The sequence below is a fragment of the Salvelinus namaycush genome, chromosome 1, assembly GCF_016432855.1.
Source record: "Salvelinus namaycush isolate Seneca chromosome 1, SaNama_1.0, whole genome shotgun sequence".
NCBI classification, from domain to species: domain Eukaryota; kingdom Metazoa; phylum Chordata; class Actinopteri; order Salmoniformes; family Salmonidae; genus Salvelinus; species Salvelinus namaycush.
In genome coordinates this window covers 16414595-16434258 of record NC_052307.1, presented here as the reverse complement: position 1 = coordinate 16434258, position 19664 = coordinate 16414595, and the positions used below count along the sequence as shown (strand labels likewise).

At 42.2% G+C, this 19664-nt stretch overlaps 1 protein-coding gene across 1 annotated transcript in view; it reads left to right on the top strand.

The window, feature by feature from the left end:
- Nucleotides 1-19664, top strand: part of LOC120051073 (vacuolar protein sorting-associated protein 13A-like) — a 79165-nt gene that overhangs the window by 41592 nt on the left and 17909 nt on the right. Inside the window, exons 51-61 of the mRNA XM_038997744.1 lie at nucleotides 198-329; nucleotides 504-637; nucleotides 2282-2408; nucleotides 12047-12276; nucleotides 12415-12568; nucleotides 12833-12979; nucleotides 13180-13261; nucleotides 13429-13498; nucleotides 13731-13845; nucleotides 18034-18147; nucleotides 18340-18485. Of these exons, the coding sequence (XP_038853672.1) occupies nucleotides 198-329; nucleotides 504-637; nucleotides 2282-2408; nucleotides 12047-12276; nucleotides 12415-12568; nucleotides 12833-12979; nucleotides 13180-13261; nucleotides 13429-13498; nucleotides 13731-13845; nucleotides 18034-18147; nucleotides 18340-18485 (1451 nt within the window). The remainder of the gene's footprint in view (nucleotides 1-197; nucleotides 330-503; nucleotides 638-2281; nucleotides 2409-12046; nucleotides 12277-12414; nucleotides 12569-12832; nucleotides 12980-13179; nucleotides 13262-13428; nucleotides 13499-13730; nucleotides 13846-18033; nucleotides 18148-18339; nucleotides 18486-19664) is intronic.

Genomic DNA, 19664 nt, shown 5'->3' with positions numbered 1-19664 from the left:
ATGTGTTCAAATCATGGCTTGAATATCAGTTATTTTCCTAAATTGACAGAATTTTTAAATGGAATAATGGAGCCCTACCCTGCATACAGTAGCATATCCATGTAGTGAAACTGACCTCTCTGTTTTTGTCTCTCACTCTCTTCTCTCGCTCTCTTTTCTCTCTCACTTGCTTCTCTCGTTCTCTCTGTGCTACTCAGGCAGCCATCCCATTCTGGCCCGAGAAGGACTCCAAGAAGCTCAAAATCAAGGTAGAAGGCTGTCAGTCAACCCCTCAAACCATGGACTTCACCAAACCAGAAAACTGCCTGTTGCTGCACCTCGACAACACTGTGAGTAACGCCTGAAATTGCACTACACACACACACAAACTTAAGGACTGTACTGGAGTGTTTGTGGGTAACTACTGTATAAGCTGATGTGGCGATAAATACATTTTCCAAGTTGGGTTCCTTAAAGTACTAGTACTACTACTTTTAAGTTGGCTTTCCTCCTGTATTTTCCAGCTGGGCGGAGTCATTGTGGACGTGAACCTATCAGACCACTCGATCATTATCCGTTTTTCGGACTACCACGATGGAGCCGCCCCCTTCCTCATCATCAATCACACCCAGGAGCAGACGCTGGAGTTCTACCAGAGGTAAAGGAGAGACTGGAGAGAGGGGGTGGATGGGGGAGGAGGAGAGAGGGGAGGAGGGGAAGGATGGGGAGGGAGGAAGGTAGGTAAACAGGGCAATAAGCAGAAATATGTTTGATTAAATGGGTGACATTCTATTCTTAAAACAGGTGCAATGCACTGAAACAACCTATATTCCTCATAAATCTTAGTCTATCTTGAAGTGGGATGTCTCAACTTTCCTTTTAGCAGTGTCCTTGAGATAGTGGCGATTATTTATGGGGACATAAGTAAACAGTACAAAATAAGTGTTGAGGCTGTCCTCATTGGTTTCTGAATGAAACCTGCATGTTTACAGCCTCAGGTTCAGCAAACTTCCCAGGCTGTGCTGCGTGCAGGATACACCCCTATCTTTTGTTTTTACTTGTTGTCCCTCGGTTTTGTTTGTTGTTGGCACTTACTTTTTATTTGTTTTAATACAGGGTTTTTGTTTTCTTCGATTTTGTGTTTTGTCTGTATTTTCCCTGTTTGCATGGATGAATTTCCTTTGGTTTGTGACTTGTGATTGACACTTATTTTGCTTTAAGTCAGAATTCTTTGCTAGTGACATTGTTTGTCTGAAATGTGAATGTGTGCTCTTTCTTGTTGACAGAGTTTGTGTGTGTTTATGGATTTGTTTGGTTTTTGTTTGGACGGGCAGATTGCGGAGAGACTCGTCAAAATGCGTGGCAGACGAGCTGCTCGAACTCTCCTTCTCACTAGAGGAGACCCAGCGCAGGTAGCAGGACCCAGCCCCACGGGTACTCTGGCTCTCACCCACTCAGACCTTGGGGGGAGGGAGGGAGAGGGGTATGGGGTAGGAACACACAGAATGAGTGACTTGCCTCAGATGGGGTGGACATATTGGGGAACTTTAAATTCTCTCCCTAGCATACAATGACTAATGCAGATGGCATGGGCCATAGAGCAAACGTACACATATACGGTGGTGTTTGCAGTCTGTGTGTTCCCATTTCATGGTTCAGGAGTGGTCAGAGTGTGGTCAGAGCTGGACCCCCAGGTAACCGCAGGTGAAGAGCCTTTGTTCGGTTTTGGTGCTGAAGGAGGATCTGCTCCTTACATGCCACTCCACAAGAAAATAGATTATGTGCATTATATAAATGCAAAAAAATATTGTATTACATATTAATATCACTGTATGGTTCAACAACCACGAGTCAACTGATTGTTAGTGACCAAACTACAGAGTGTGGAGTGATCAAGGAGGAGTTCCGGCTTCACAATGTTATGACTGTTTGCCCTTTGACCTCCCCCCTATATTCCAGGTTAATTTGCTTCATAGTGGGACTCTGCTGCTGCTTGGATGGGACTATGGCAATGGGATCTGACCTCTGCTTACTAGTGCCTTACATTTTCCACAACCCCCCATTTCCATCACCCATGTTTTTTTCTGACTGTCAGCATCTTCCTAGTGGTGGGGTTTGCGTGGTCTTGTGTGTGTGCTTTCTAACTCTTTCTTGTTGCGCGTGTGTGTGTGTGTGTGTGTGTGTGTGTGTGTGTGTGTGTGTGTGTGTGTGTGTGTGTGTGTGTGTGTGTGTGTGTGTGTGTGTGTGTGTGTGTGTGTGTGTGTGTGTGTGTGTGTGTGTGTGTGTGTGTGTGTGCAAGTAGCAGTCAGAAGGAGAAGGACAAGCTGAGCCCAGGGAAGGCTGTGTACTATACCTGGGCTGAGCCCACCGGGTCACGCTCCCTGGCCTGGCAGTGTGGCAGCTACAGTGGCGAGCTGAAGAGTGAAGAGGTAGCGTAACACAGCTTTCTATTCACTCCTAGTAGGGTTGGGTATATTACCATAGCATTGTCTATCGGGGATGATTAGCAGCCATCGTCAATGGTGATGACATCGTGATGTGACAGAGGATGGGCAACTGGCGGCCACTTTTGAAAGCCCTCGGATCAACATAGAATATTAGAATACACAAGGCACAATTTTGAAATTTGGTTGTGCATCAGCAGATTTTCTCTTACAGTATGTCAGTCATTGATGGTCACTCAAATTACTGCCTGGGGAGCCCCCATTGAATTTGTTAGTCAGTCTCACTCAGATATCATATTAAAAACTTCTCTCCACCTCATAGCAAAATGAGTAGAATTGCATGAAATGTGTTATGAAATAGCAAATTCTTCTCTCCACCCCAAAGCAAAATGTGTAGAATTGCAACATTGCTTTAAAACTGCAACATGTTCTCTACGTACCATTATCAAAATGTGTAGAATTGCATGAAATATACTCTCTGTCAAGAGGGGAGCTGCTAAAAGGTTTTGCTTGCAATGCGGTGTTGGGGTGGTATGCACATGTGGGTACACAATCCCGCAAGCAATTTTTTTCTCTCTGGATATGACTTGACCTATTAAGCTTCTCTCAGTTTTATGCATCCTGGATCTCTCCCACTGCGCTATTTCATGACTAAACAATAAATACATTTAACAGTTCTAGTAGGCTCAGAAAGTTTTTAATTATATTTGAATAAGCTAAAAACATGGTACGGTAATAATGAGATTGATAGAACAAACAATAGCAAGATAAGAAAACATAAAATTAGTTGTTTTGAACAAACCTTACATTTGAGCAAAGCTTGTAGGCTAGTATAAGAATGAAATGAAGCATGCATGACAGAAAAAAATGCCTCATTGCCATTGTGAACCAAATGGACAAAAGCCTAGACTAATCCAACTAACTGAAATATCATAAATGACAAGTTACGAAGTGTGTTTCCCAAATATTATAATAACGTATTTGTCCTGAAGTTGCAGCTTTCAAATGGGAATAATTCTGAGTCGTAGTCTATAGCTTGTCTATTCCCAATCACAGTTTTATTTTGAATGACAAATATTTCAGGCCACAATAAGTGAAATTGAGCGAACAATACCAAAATGGAAACGAATGAGAAGTCAAACAATACCAAGATGGAAACAAATGAGAAGTCTAACAATACCAAGATGGAAACGAATGTGAAGTCAAACAATACCAAGATGGAAACGAATGAGAAGTCTAACAATACCAAGATGGAAACAAACGTGAAGTCTAACAATACCAAGATGGAAATGAATGAGAAGTCTAACAATACCAAGATGGAAACGAATGTGAAGTCCAACAATACCAAGATGGAAACGAATGAGAAGTCAAAAGAAAACTTTAGAGCTGAGCAAAATAAAATAATTGATGGTTGGCCTAGGCCTATTTCCATATTATTCGAGCAATGTGCAACCTACCTACAACGCATAATAGCTTAGGTCTTGCGCCTCGATCAGACCGACAGCATCACTGCTGAGTAATAAATTCTGAATTCAAACTTTTTTCATTATGTAATCTCAACATTTTTGTCTATGTGTGCAATGAAAGTTAAACATTCACCTTTTGCTACTATTTCTGTCAAGTCTAGACATACAATTTAATGCGTGGTGTAGTGCAATTGTTTTAGGGGAGGGAGCTCTTTTTTTAAATTAATGACAACATCATTTCTCAATCAAAGTTTGTACCGAATATCATTATGGAATATGCATAAAATGGTTCCTCCAATTGCATCGTCTACGCACACATATTGTCTCAACAAAAAAAAAATTATAATATATATATATTTTTATTTATTTATTTTTGAGACAATATTCCATAATGATATTCGGTACAACTTTGATTGAGAAATTATGTTAACAAGAAATTTGTGGAGTGGTTGAAAAACAAGTTTTAATGACTCCAACCTAAGTGTATGTAAACTTCTATATATATATATATATACAGTTGAAGTCGGAAGTTTACATACACTTAGGTTGGAGTCATTAAAACTTGTTTTTCAACCACTCCACAAATTTCTCAAGTCGGTTAAGACATCTACTTTGTGCATGACAAGTCATTTTTTCCAGCAATTTTTTACAGACAGATTATTTCACTTATAATTCACTGTATCACAATTTCAGTGGGTCAGAAGTTTACATACACTAAGTTGACTGTGCCTTTAAACAGCTTGGAAAATTACAGAAAATTATGTCATGGCTTTAGAATCTTCTGATAGGATAATTGACATAATTTTTGTCAATTGGAGGTGGATGTATTTCAAGGCCTACCTTCAAACTTTGCTTGACATCATGGGAAAATCAAAAGAAGTCAGCCAAGACCTCAGAAAAAAAATTGTAGACCTCCACAAGTCTGGTTCATCCTTGGGAGCAATTTCCAAACGCCTGAAGATACCACTTTCATCTGTATAAACAATAGTATGGGACCACGCAGCCGTCATACCGCTGAGGAAGGAGATGCGTTCTGTCTCCTAGAGATGAACGTACTTTGGTGCGAAAAGTGCAAATCAATCCCAGAACAACAGCAAAGGACCTTGTGAAGATGCTGGAGGAAACAGGTACAAAAGTATCTATATCCACAGTAAAACAAGTCCTATATCGACATAACCTGAAAGGCCGCTCAGCAAGAAGGAAGCCACTGCTCCAAAACTGCCATAAAAAAGCCAGACTACGGTTTGCAACTACACATGGGGACAAAGATTGTACTTTTTGGAGAAATGTCCTCTGGTCTGATAAAACAAAAATAGAACTGTTTGGCCATAATGACCATCATAATGTTTGGAGGAAAAAGGGGGATGCTTGCAAGCTGAAGAACACCATCCCAACCGTGAAGCACAGGGGTGGCAGCATGTTGTGGGGGTGCTTTGCTGCAGGAGGGACTGGTGCACTTCACAAAATAGGCTTCATGAGGAGGGAAAATGTTGTGGATATATTGAAGCAACATCTCAAGACATCAGTCAGGAAGTTAAAGCTTGGTCGCAAATGGGTTTTCCAAATGGACAATGACCCAAGCATACTTCCAAAGGTGTGGCAAAATGGCTTGAGGACAACAAAGTCAAGGTATGTGGCCATCAGTGGCCATCACAAAGCCCTGACCTCAATCCTATAGAACATTTGTTGGCAGAACTGAAAGAGAGTGTGCGAGCAAGGAGGCCTACAAACCTGACACAGTTACACCAGCTCTGTCAGGAGGAATGGGCCAAAATTCACCCAACTTATTGTGGGAAGCTTGTGGAAGGCTACCCAAAACGTTTGACCCAAGTTAAACAATTTAAAGGCAATGCTACCAAAAACGAATTGAGTGTATGTAAACTTCTGACCCACTGGGAAAGTAATGAAAGAAATAAAGCTGAAATAAATCATTCTCTCAACTATTATTCTGACATTTCACATTCTTAAAATAAAGTAGTGATCCTAACTGACCTAAGACAGCAAATTTTTACTTGGATTAAATGTCAGGAATTATGAAAAACTGAGTTTAAATCTATTTGGCTATGGTGTATGTAAACTTCCGACTTCAACTGTATATATATATATACTAACTTTCAAAAGTTTGGGGTCACTTAGAAATGTCCTCGTTTTTTAAAGAAAAGCACATTTTTTGTCCATTAAAATAACATCAAATTGATCAGAAATACAGTGTAGACATTGTTAATGTTGTAAATGACTATTGTAGCTGGAAACGGCAGATTTTTTATGGAATATTTACATAGGCGTACAGAGGACCATTATCAGCAACCATAACTCCTGTGTTCCAATGGCACGTTGTGTTAGCTAATCCAAGTTTATAATTTTAAAAGGCTAAGTGATCATTAGAAAACCCTTTTGCAATTATGTTAGGACAGCTGAAAACTGTTGTTCTGATTAAAGAAGCAATACAACTGGCCTTTAGACTAGTTGAGTATCTGGAGCATCAGCATTTGTGGGTTCGATTACAGGCTCAAAATGTCCAGAAACAAAGAACTTTCTTCTGAAACTCATCAGTCTATTCTTGTTCTGAGAAATGAAAGCTATTCCATGCGAGAAATTGCCAAGAGACTGAAGATCTCATAAAACGCTGTGCACTACTCCCTTCACAGACCTGCGCAAACTGGCTCTAACCAAAATAGAAAAGAGGAGTGGGAGGCCTGGGTGCACAACTGAGCAAGAGGACAAGCACATTAGTGTCTAGTTTGAGAAACAGATGCCTCACAAGTCCTCAACTGGCAGCTTCATTAAATAGTACCCGCAAAACACCAGTCTCAACGTCATCAGTGAAGAGGCGACTCCGGGATGCTGGAGTTATGCATACCTAATTTCAAAATAGGCCGCCATCACTGTCAATTGTGAATGATAATTCAGTTTTACCGGTGAAATGTCCAAACTGCATGCCAATCATGTGATCTCAATTAGTTTACATCTTCTTGAATTACTGTTTTGTGGGCGAATTCGAGCAGATTGTGTTAACTAATAGCCTTTCTTGTATTTTGTTTCAATACAAGCATACAGTGCATTTGAAGAGTATTCAGACCCCTTGACTTTTTCCACGTTTTGTTACTTTACAGACTTATTCTAAAATGTATTAAATTGTTATTTTTTCAATCTACACACAATAACCCATAATGACAAAGAAATGCAAAATAAAAAACTGATATCACATTTACCGAAGTATTCAGACCCTTTACTCAATACTTTGAAGCACCTTTGGCAGTAAGTACAGCCTTCTTGGGTATGACGCAACAAGCTTGGCATAGCTGTTTTTGGGGAGTTTCTCCCATTCTTCTCGGCAGATCCTCTCGAGCTCTGTCATGTCGGATCGGGAGCGTCGCTGCACAGCTATTTTCAGGTTTCTCCAGAGATGTTAGATTGGGTTCAAGTCCGGGCTCACGTGGGCCACTCAAGGACATTCAGAGACTTATCCCGAAGCCACTCCTGCATTGTCTTGGCTGTGTGCTTAGGGTTGTCGTCCTGTTGGAAGGTGATCCTTCGCCCCAGTCTGAGGTCCTGAGCGCGCTGGAGCAGGTTTTCATTAAATATCTCTCTGTACTTTGCGCCATTCATCTTTCCCTCGATTCTGAGTAGTGCCCCTGTCGCTGAAAAACATCCCCACAGCATGATACTGCCACCACCACGCTTCACCATAGGGATGGTGTCAGGTTTCCTCCAGACGTGACGCTTGGCGTTCAGGCCAAAGAGTTCAATATTGGTTTCATCAGACCAGAGAATCTTGTTTCTCATGGTTTGAGAGCCTTTAGGTGCCTTTTGGCAAACTCCAAGCGGGCTGTCATGTGCCTTTTACTGAGGAGTGGCTTCCGTCTGGCCACTCTACCATAAAGGCCTGATTGGTGGAGTTCTGCAGAGATGGTTGTCCTTCTGGAAGGTTCTCCCATCTCCACAGAGGAACTCTGGAGCTCTGTCAGAGTGACCATCAGGTTCTCGGTCACCTCCCTGACCAAGGTCCTTCTCCCCCGATTGCTCAGTTTGGCCAGGCGGCCAGCACTAGGAAGAGTCTTGGTGGTTCCAAATTTATTCTATTTAAGAATGATGGACACCACTGTATTATTGGGTACCTTCAATGTTGCATAAATGTTTTGGTACCCATCCCCAGATCTGTGCCTCGACACAATCCTGTCTCAGAGCTCTATGAACAATTCCTTCGACCTCATGGCCTTGTTTTTGCTCTGACATGCACTGTCAATTGTGGGACCTTATATAGACAGGTGTGTGCCTTTCCAAATCATGTCCAATCAATTGAATTTACCACAGGTGGACTCCAATCAAGTTGTAGATGATCAATGGAAACAGGATGCACCTGAGCTCAATTTCGAGTCTCATAGCAACGGGTCTGAATACTTATGTTAAGGTATTTCTATTACATTTTTTATTTTTATGAATGTGCAAACCTGTTTTTACTTTGTCATTGTGGGTTTTTGTGTGTAGATTGATAAAAAATACACTGCTCAAAAAAATAAAGGGAACACTAAAATAACACATCCTAGATCTGAATGAATGAAATATTCTTATTAAATCCTTTTTTCTTTACATAGTTGAATGTGCTGACAACAAAATCACACAAAAATGATCAATGGAAATCAAATTTATCAACCCATGGAGGTCTGGATTTGGAGTCAAACTCAAAATTAAAGTGGAAAACCACACTACAGGCTGATCCAACTTTGATGTAATGTCCTTAAAACAAGTCAAAATGAGGCTCAGTAGTGTGTGTGGCCTCCACGTGCCTGTATGACCTCCCTACAACGCTTGGGCATGCTCCTGATGAGGTGGCGGATGGTCTCCTGAGGGATCTCCTCCCAGACCTAGACTAAAGCATCCGCCAACTCCTGGACAGTCTGTGGTGCAACGTGGCGTTGGTGGATGGAGCGAGACATGATGTCCCAGATGTGCTCAATTGGATTCAGGTCTGGGGAACGGGCGGGCCAGTCCATAGCATCAATGCCTTCCTCTTGCAGGAACTGCTGACACACTCCAGCCACATGAGGTCTAGCATTGTCTTGCATTAGGAGGAACCCAGGGCCAACCGCACCAGCATATGGTCTCACAAGGGGTCTGAGGATCTCATCTCGGTACCTAATGGCAGTCAGGCTACCTCTGGCGAGCACATGGAGGGCTGTGCGGCCCCCCAAAGAAATGCCACCCCACACCATGACTGACCCACCACCAAACCGGTCATGCTGGGGGATGTTGCAGGCAGCAGAACGTTCTCCACGGCGTCTCCAGACTCTGTCACGTCTGTCACATGTGCTCAGTGTGAACCTGCTTTCATCTGTGAAGAGCACAGGGCGCCAGTGGCGAATTTGCCAATCTTGGTGTTCTCTGGCAAATGCCAAACGTCCTGCACGGTGTTGGGCTGTAAGCACAACCCCCACCTGTGGACGTCGGGCCCTCATACCACCCTCATGGAGTCTGTTTCTGACCGTTTGAGCAGACACATGCACATTTGTGGCCTGCTGGAGGTCATTTTGCAGGGCTCTGGCAGTGCTCCTCCTGCTCCTCCTTGCACAAAGGCGGAGGTAGCGGTCCTGCTGCTGGGTTGTTGCCCTCCTACGGCCTCCTCCACGTCTCCTGATGTACTGGCCTGTCTCCTGGTAGCGCCTCCATGCTCTGGACACTACGCTGACAGACACAGCAAACCTTCTTGCCACAGCTCGCATTGATGTGCCATCCTGGATGAGCTGCACTACCTGAGCCACTTGTGTGGGTTGTAGACTCCGTCTCATGCTACCACTAGAGTGAAAGCACCGCCAGCATTCAAAAGTAACCAAAACATCAGCCAGGAAGCATAGGAACTGAGAAGTGGTCTGTGGTCACCACCTGCAGAACCACTCCTTTATTGGGGGTGTTTTGCTAATTGCCTATAATTTCCACCTGTTGTCTATTCCATTTGCACAACAGCATGTGAAATTTATTGTCAATTAGTGTTGCTTCCTAAGTGGATAGTTTGATTTCACAGAAGTGTGATTGACTTGGAGTTACATTGTGTTGTTTAAGTGGTCCCTTTATTTTTTTGAGCAGTGTATATACAGTACCAGTCCAAAGTTTGGACACACCTTCTCATTCCAGGGTTTTTCTTTATTTTTTACTATTTCCTACATTGTAGAATAATAGTGAAGACATCAAAACCATGAAATAACACATATGGAATCATGTAGGAACCAAAAAAGTGTTAAACAAGTCAAAATATATTTTATATTTGACATTCTTCAAAGTAGCCACCTTTTTGCCTTGATGACAGCTTTGCACACTTTTGGAATTCTCTCAACCTCCTTCATGAGGAATGCTTTTCCAACAGTCTTGAAGGAGTTCCCACATATGCTGAGCACTTGTTGGCTGTGTTTCCTTCACTCTGCGGTCTAAATCATCCCAAACCATCTCAATTGGGTTGTCGTGGTTTCATTGTAGCAAATCAACCATGAAGGCCTGATTTCACGCAGTCTCCTCTGAACAGTTGATGTACTTGGTCTTTTACCAAATAGGGCCTTCTTCTGTATACCACCCCTACCTTGTCACAACACAACTGATTGGCTCAAACACATTAAGAAGGAAATAAATTCCACAAATATACTTTTAACAAGGCACACCTGTTCATTGAAATGCATTCCATTTTAGAATAAGGCTGTAACATAACAAAATGTGGGAAAAGTCAAGGCGTCTGAATACACTCCGAATGCACTGTATATCCGGCCTAGTGGCTTGCTGTGTTGAGGATTTTTTTTAACTATTCAGCTTCAGATAAATGACTAAGGAGGTGTTTTTGGTGTATTATTATAAAATACTAATGAATCATTGTGATCTTGTGAGATATTAATTCAGCTTTGATCTAACTATACTAAACAAGCACCATTGTGATAAGTGATAATCTTCTATTTTTAATAATAATAATAAGTGATAAGTAGGATTATTAGGTGTAGGCAACAGATCTTGATGAGGGTTATTTTCAAATCGTGGTGCTGAAAAGACCGTACCATAACTAAGTGGTCACATATTGTTCTAGGTTCCACTGCGCAAGAGGGGGGTCTGTGGAATTTGAAACATCCAAGCAGAGACAGTGAATTTGGATCCTCGATCTCATTGGTGTGTTGATAAGGTTCCTGTAGTGGATCAGTTTGTCTGCATAGGCAATAGAGGTGATACGTTTCTGTAAGCTAAGCACTCAGACAGTAGGGTGAGTTCAAGTGCGTTGTACATGAGCACAAGTCCATAACACACTGTTTTGAGAACAGCCGTTTTAGCAACCCCTGGAGTTTTGTCTGTGGCAGTTCTTGTTACATCATATTTGGCCCATTCAGCTCCCCTAAATATGTTGTCATGAATCCCGATTCGTCTCGTCCCTCCCGTAGCATGCGAGCTTGCGCTAGCGGTCTATTCATACTTTTTCTGTTTGTTTCTTAATTATACAATTTTTTTAAATACAAAAATGTCTGGCCTCTATGGGGGCGATAACATTGTCTATCGGGCGATTTTATATGTACAGAATCACGATAGAACAAAAGTTGATTGCCCAACCCTAACCACCATTCACCATTTGCGCTAGCGGTGTTGATATGTTACATTCTCACACGGTTTGATTGATAATATGGTTCATTCTTATTTATACCAGTGTTTCATATTCGTGTGATGCACATTTTGTGTTGAGTACATCAGACCAATATGACACACAGGCGTGAGGTTCAACCATAGTATCTCCTCAGACTAATATGTAGGCTATATGTATACATATTACATATCACACTTAAAATGAACTGATATGAAACAGACTAGAATCTCCTGCTTAGTGTTTAACAGAGCTGCTTAATAAGGTGTAGTCCATTAATAATCACACAACTTTAATCGGATCATTATTCAGGCTCCGATCCTCAAAAGGCTTAGTAAAGGATTTAGGTAAGTCCACCAGAAACTTTGAAAGTGTTACTGCATTTTTATCCCCCTTATACTGGTTTGATGACCTGAGCAGTTTTACAAGGGAAGCAAAATGATGATAACCAGTTTAAAATTCTACAAGACAGACAAAATACGTACAGTAGTATAAACATAGTGTAAAAAGTTGTGGAGGCTTTCTTTGCATCTGATGTGCACTTGATCCGTGTGTAGGACCTGCGGTTGGACGTGAATGAGGAGGGTAAGCTGTACCTCATCTCATTCTACGAGGGCCTCCAGCGGGTGGCACTGTTCACCGAGGACAGGCGGATCTACAAGCTGCTGTGTGAGAGTGAGAAGGCCGAGCTGGCTGAACAGGAGATCATCCTCTCCCTGCAAGACGTTGGTGTCTCCCTGGTCAACAACAGCAGCCACCAGGAGGTGTCCTTCATTGGCATTACCAGGTATACACACACTCACATGGTATATACACTCACTCACTATGGTATGATGGTACTACAGTTGATTGTACTGTGAGTGGAAAGGTGGTTCCAATTTCAGAACAGCAGCATGTTCAGTGTGCTTTCCTCCTGTGTGTGTAGTTCAGATGTGGTGTGGGAGTTCAAGCCAAAGAAGAAGTCTCGCTGGAAACCCCTGAGTTTTAAATATGCAGCGCTGCTGGAGACCCACTTCAGAGAGTACACCGAGAGTGGATCAGTGGACAACGCCATCTTAGACCTGGAGAGCAACTTCCAGGTCAGACAGCAACTGGATATGCCACTGTACAGTATCCATGCGTCTGATACCATGTACCATCCACTTGAGATCCTGCCCCTTGAAAATTATACAATTTGTAAAGGTAGATGTGGTTCTCAATTTGTGCACAGCTCCAGTATAACCTGTGTGTGTGTGTGTGTGTGTGTGTGTGTGTGTGTGTGTGTGTGTGTGTGTGTGTGTGTGTGTGTGTGTGTGTGTGTGTGTGTGTGTGTGTGTGTGTGTGTGGGCTAACTCTGTTATCAGGTGTCTCTGACGCCAAATAGGCAAGACATGAGGATGATGAAGCCATATGATGCTCCAATCAGGAGGAACTTCCTTCCGGGGGTGAAGGTGGAGTACAGCGTATCGGCCCGCCAGAGTGCCTACCGTGTCCAGATCAACCGCATACAGGTGGGTTCCAGAGAGTTGGAAAGTTTGCACTCTATTCAACTGTATGGTGGGTCCCCACCCGACCTGACTATCATACCATAGATTTTTCACATTGACCATTTAGTCATTTGGCCAACTATTCAGTTCAATTAAATGCCATTCCTTTCATGCTGACCTTTTTTTTTTGGTTCCATTTTTTGAGTCCTTTATTTTTTCCACAGATCCAGAATCAGCTGCCTGGAGCAATCTTTCCCTATGTCTTCTACCCAATAAAACTACCAAAGTCTGTCACCATGGACTCAGGTCAGTACCAAACTCTGTCCAAGTCCCTCTGTGTTTTGCAGTCACACTTACATGGGCCTAAGTGGGTCCCAAAAGGGGGCCATTTTGGACGCAACCATACACATTGTTAGAGTGGAGTACTCTGGATAAACACATAGCTATGGGTGTTTCTGCTTCACGTCCTTTAGAGCCCAAACCTCTGACCGACATCAGCATTGTTACCAGGGCAGCCGGACACTCAGATATCTCCCGCATCAAGTGAGTCCATCGCTATAGTTCATTTTCTCCCACCTATCTTCCATCTCTCTCTCTCCTTCTGTTCAATCTCTTTTCTGTTCCATCTCTCTGTCTCTGTGTCTTCTCTCTCTCTCTGTGTCTTCTCTATCTTCTGTTCTCACTGTGTCTTCTCTCTCTCTCTGTTCCCATACCTTCCTTTCTGCCAACTTTCTCATTGCCTTTCTCTATATCTTCCACCCCCTGACTTCGTCAGGTATTTCATGGTGCTGATCCAGGAGATGGACTTGAAGTTGGACCTGGGTTTCCTCTACGCCATCTTGGATCTGTTCACCCCGGAGAACGCCAGCGTGATGACATCAGAGCAGATGGTAAGACCCTGACCTTCCCCTCAATTGACCTCCACACATTACCCCCACTACATACTCGAGGACTGGAGTTTGGAACCAATGATCTAACATGTGCAAAGAGCCTACAGATCAGGGGTCGGCAACCTAAGGCACGCGTGCCAGCCTTGGCATGCGAGGGTATTTGCCTTGGCAAGCCACCCAGCCAAAAAAATACGATTATTTTTTTAAAATATATATTTATTTTTTTTCTTAAAAAAAAACAATTATTGGTGTGCTAAGCCTTGCCTTGCCTTGACGTTTATTATATCACTTATTTTGGTCAGTATTTTTCTTTTAATAAACTGGAGAAAATTATTGAAATTGCATGCACTGGTTTCGAAATTGCATTGCTATTCACTGCAATGTTGTAGTTCCCAAGGTATGTCAATCCTGATTAGCCAGTGGGCTTTCATGATTTTGCAGGAGTTTCATATTATTAGTTCAGTGCAAGAGGACCTGCCTCGCCTCTCCCGACAAATTCAAAACCAAGACAGCACTGAAGATGAGAGCTAGCAAGCCTTCTTTTGTTATTTAAAGAAGTTCAGGGCGGAAAATGTAAAGAAAAGTAAGGCAGATGTCCACTCATTTATTCCCTCTTGGACAAAGGAATATGGAAGGGCTGGCCTGTTTGCGATCTCTGTTGTAAAACTGTTGTTTGTCGGACATCAAGTGTACGCCGTCATTTTGAAACGAGACGGGAGAAAAACTTGAAGGATGAGGCGGAAAAGGAATCAAAAGGGCTGTGTCCAGGTATGATAAGCAAGCAGTTATGTTTACAAATCTACATGCAGTCAAAAATCAAGCTACAGAGGGGAGCTACAAAGTTGCCCTGTACATTGCTAAACATGGAAAAACATTTACGAATGGGGAATATATCAAGGAGGCTTTCCTCAGTAGTTTGCGGGCTTTATTTGATGGATTGCCTAACAAACACACAATCATCTCAAAGATAAAAGGCATGCCTGTGTCTGCCAGAACTGTTGAAAGGCGCGTTACCGAGATGTTTGAAAATGTAAAGGAGCAGCAAACTAGCGTTGAAAGATGCACCTGTGTGGCTCTTGATGAGAGTGTGGATGTGAATGACATTCCACGTCTGGCAGTTGTTGCAAGATACTGTGACTCAGAGCCGGTACGTGAGGAGCTACTTTGTCTATAAGATACTGTGACCCAGAACAGGTACGTGAGGAGCTGCTTTGTCTATAACCCATGCATGGTACTACTAAAGGGGACGATGTAGCAAAGGCCTTCACAGATCATTTTGAGGAGAGAGGTGTCTATTAAAAACATATTCGCTATTACAACTGACGGTGCCTCCGTTATGGTGGGAAACATAAAGGATTCACAAATGTGATTGAAGATAAGATTGGCCACCGTGTGGTTAAATGTCACTGTATCATTCACCAATAGAATCTGTGTTCCAAGATTAAGCCCGTAGTGCTTAATCTTGGACAGCGCCTCTGTTTAGCGAGCTATGGAATTCTTCAGTTTGTGAGCAATTAGATATTCAACAGACACAGTTAGTTGTAATGCACATATGAAAATCATAACTGGCACGCAGATCGTAAAAAATCTTAGGATAAATTGTTAATTGGCATTCCACACAAAAAAGGTTGCCGACCCCTGCTATAGACCTTTTCAACTGTCCAAACAATAACACTTTCTACACTGAATAAAAATATAAACGCAACATGTAAAGTGTTGTTCCCATGTTTCTTGAGCTGAAATAAAAGATCCCAGACATTTTCCATATGCACAAAAAGTATTTATCTCAAATGTTTTGCACAAATTTGTTTACATCCCTGTTAGTGAGCATTTCTGCTTTGCCAAGATAATCCATCCACCTGACAGGTGTGGCATATCAAGAAGCTAATTAAACAGCATGATCATTACTCATTGTCATTACACAGGTGTAACTTGTGCTGGGGACAATAAAAGGCAACTCTAAAATGTGCAGTTTTGTCACACAACACAATGCTACAGATGTCTCAAGTTTTGAGGGAGCGTGCATTTGGCATGCTAACTGTAGGGATGTCCACCAGAGCTGTTGCCAGAGAACTTAATGTTAATTTCTCTACCCTAAGTTGCCTCCAATATCCTTTTTAGAGAATTTGGCCCTATGGCCAACCAGCCTCACAAATGCAGACCAACGTGTAACTGCGCCAGCCCAGGACCTCCACATCTGGTTTCTTCACCTGCGGGATCGTCTGAGACCAGCCACCCGTACAGCTGGTGAAACTGTGGGTTTGCACAACCGGATAATTTTTGCACAAACCGTCTAGCGGAAGCTCATCTGCGTGCTCGTCGTCCTCACCAGGGTCTTTACCTGACTGCAGTTCAGCGTTGTAACTGACTTCAATGGGCAAATGCTCACCTTCAATGGGCACTGGCACGCTGGAGAAGTGTGCTCTTCACAGATGAATCCCGGTTTCAACTGTACTGGGCAGATGGCAGACAGCATGTATGGCGGCGTGTGGGCGAACGATTTGCTGATGCCAACGTTGTGAACAGAGTGCCCCATGGTGCGGTGGGGTTATGGTATGGGCAGGCATAAGCTACGGACAACAAACACAATTACATTTTATCAATGGCAATTTGAATTCACAGAGATACTGTGACGAGATCCTGAGGCACATTGTCGTGCCATTCATCCGCCGAAATCACCTCATGTTTAATCATGATAATGCACGGCCCCATGTCGCAAGAATCTGTACACAATTCATGGAAGCTGAAAATGTCCCAGTTCTTCCATGGCGTGCATACTCACCAGACATGTCACCCATTGAGCATGTTTGGGAGGCTCTGGATTGATGTGTACGACAGCGTGTTCCAGTTCCCGCCAGTATCCAGCAACTTTTCACAGCTATTGAAGAGGAGTGTGACAACATTCCACAGGCCAAAATCAACAGCCTGATCAACTCTATGTGAAGTAGATGTCGTGCTGCATCAGGCAAATGGGGGTCACCAGATACTGACTGGTTTTCTGATCCACACCACTACCTCCACGCCATCATGTGGTGCTGTCACCCACCCTGAGACCTAAAGTACTGTTATCCTAGCCTAACCAAGATCATGGGTTTGGTAGGATAATGGATGCTGCTTTGTGGGTATGAAGTGCTGTTTTAGAGAGGGGTTGCATCTTAGGTCAGCCATATACAGGGATTGTTACACCCACACCAATGATCAAGGACATCAGCTACAAATCTGTGTAATATCATCAAATAAAATGAGAGTGAGTGACAACCAAATAAAAGAGACAAACAGGGAATGTTCACTGACCAAAAAATACGTTATACTTAAATTCAAGAATCAACACTATTTCCTATCATACAAAGAATGCCTATGTAAACAGTTAATGGGTTTAGACATTCATCTTACTCCAAAACAAGAGATGATTGAATAGTTAAATGAATAGTGTCTAATACAAATAATAAGCAGAATGGCTGGGCTGGAACAGAAACCTGCACACCCAGTAGCTAGATCTCTAGGAGCAAGAGAAACTACAGTGTATATAACCCGTTGGAGATATACCCTTCAGTCTCTCCAGGACTTGAGATTCTCTTTGTGACCTTCATCTGCAGAGTTCGCAGGTCTCTGTATCGGAGGTTAGAAAACATAGAAATTAGACTAGGACTTGCTTCATTATTCTCAAGTAATATAACATTTGTTGTTTCATTTTTCTATAATTTGTCATAGTTCTCTCTTTGGGACGAAAAATCTGTTCATTAGCTAGCTAGCTTAGCTACTATCTAGGTAGCTAACATTGTTTTTAGCAGATCAAGCTAACATTTGTTTCATTAAAATAACAAATATTGGATGGCTGTCTATCCTATTTATATGTACTTAGCTGATGTTACCTAGAATATATAGTTAACTTGATATACAACTTACCCTTGTACACACATCCTGCTGCTAACATTACTATCCATGCAGGCAATGCAGCCCGCTGCGATGATTCTTTGGGAAATCTATCAACTTTTAATATTCGGAAATAGATTTATCCCCGGACGTAAGAACCATCCTACCTGCGAATACTATGAAAACAACTAGACTAAATTTAGAACTGTGACGAAACAGCTGTTGTTTACAAAAGCAATTGAAGTTATTTTCGAGTTCCTGGGTTCACTTCCGCTCCTCGTCAATATCTCTCTCCTCTCCCTCGGTGGTGTTCAGGTGGAGTTGTTTGAGAAGGACATTGAGTATCTGAAGACTGAGCTGAACAACATCTCAGCCGCTGACACGTCCCCTATCAGTCTCTATGAGTACTTCCACATCTCTCCCATCAAGGTGAGCGTCAGTGTCATTACAGTGCATTTACTACTTATATGCTATATTACGTTAGGGCCAGGAGATTTTCCAGACAGCATGGCTTGACCAGTAGGCCATCTAGTCATGAACTGTTATTGGCCAGTTATGCACCATAGCAATGGATTCTATCATGAGATGATGTAGCTATAGCAAGGTGTGTTTGTTTGGCAGTTGCACCTGAGTTTGTCTTTGAGTTCTGGAGGAGAGGATGGTAATAAGGAGAAGAGGGAGACCGAGGTCATTCCTGTCCAATCCCTCAATCTGCTGCTGAAGAGCATCGGAGCAACCCTCACTGATGTGCAGGACGTCGTCTTCAAGTATGGACACATACAATGGCACACGCACGCACACACATACATACATATACAGTACCAGTCAAAAGTTTGGACACACCTACTCATTCCAGGGTTTTTCTATATTTTTACTATTTTCTACATTGTAGAATAATAGTGAAGACATCAAAACTATGAAATAACAGATATGGAATCATGTAGTAACCGTAACCAAAAAAGTGTTAAACAAATCAAAATATATTTGAGATTCTTCAAAGTAGCCCCCCTTGGCTTGATGACAGCTTTGCACACTCTTGGCATTCTCTCAACCAGCTTATATATATATATATACAAACATACATACATACATACAGTATATCACAAAAGTGAGTACACCCCTCACATTTTTGTAAATATTTGAGTATATCTTTTCATGTGACAACACTGAAGAAATGACACTTTGCTACAATGTAAAGTAGTGAGTGTACAGCTTGTATAACAGTGTAAATGTGCTGTCCCCTCAAAATAACTCAACACACAGCCATTAATGTCTAAACCGCTGGCAACAAAAGTGAGTACACCCCTAAGTGAAAATGTCCAAATTGGGCCCAAAGTGTCAATATTTTGTGTGGCCACCATCATTTTCCAGCACTGCCTTAATTCTTATGGCTGAAGTCCCAGTAACGGGACCGATATGACAACAGCCAGTCGAAGTGCAGGGCGCCAAATTAAAAAAACAGAAATCTCATAATTAAAATTCCTCAGACATTCATGTGTCTTATATCATTTTAAAGGTAATCTTGTTGTTAATCCCACCAAAGTGTCCGATTTCAAATAGGCTTTTCAGCGAAAGCACTACAAACGATTATGTTAGGTCACCACAAAACCACAATAAGCATAGCCATTTTTTCCAGCTAAATATAGCTTCACAAAAACCAGAAGAGATAGAATTAATCACTAACCTTCGATTATTTTCATCAGATGACACTCATAGGACTTCATGTTACACAATACATGCATGTTTTGTTTGATTAAATTCATATTTATATCAAAAAATCTGAGTTTACATTGAGGCGACTAGATTCACTAAATGCAAAAACATCAAGTGACTTTGCATAGCCCATCGTTTCAACAGAAATACTCATCATAAATATAGACGATAATACAAGTTATACACATCGAATTATAGATATACCTCTCCTTAATGCAACCGCTGTGTCAGAT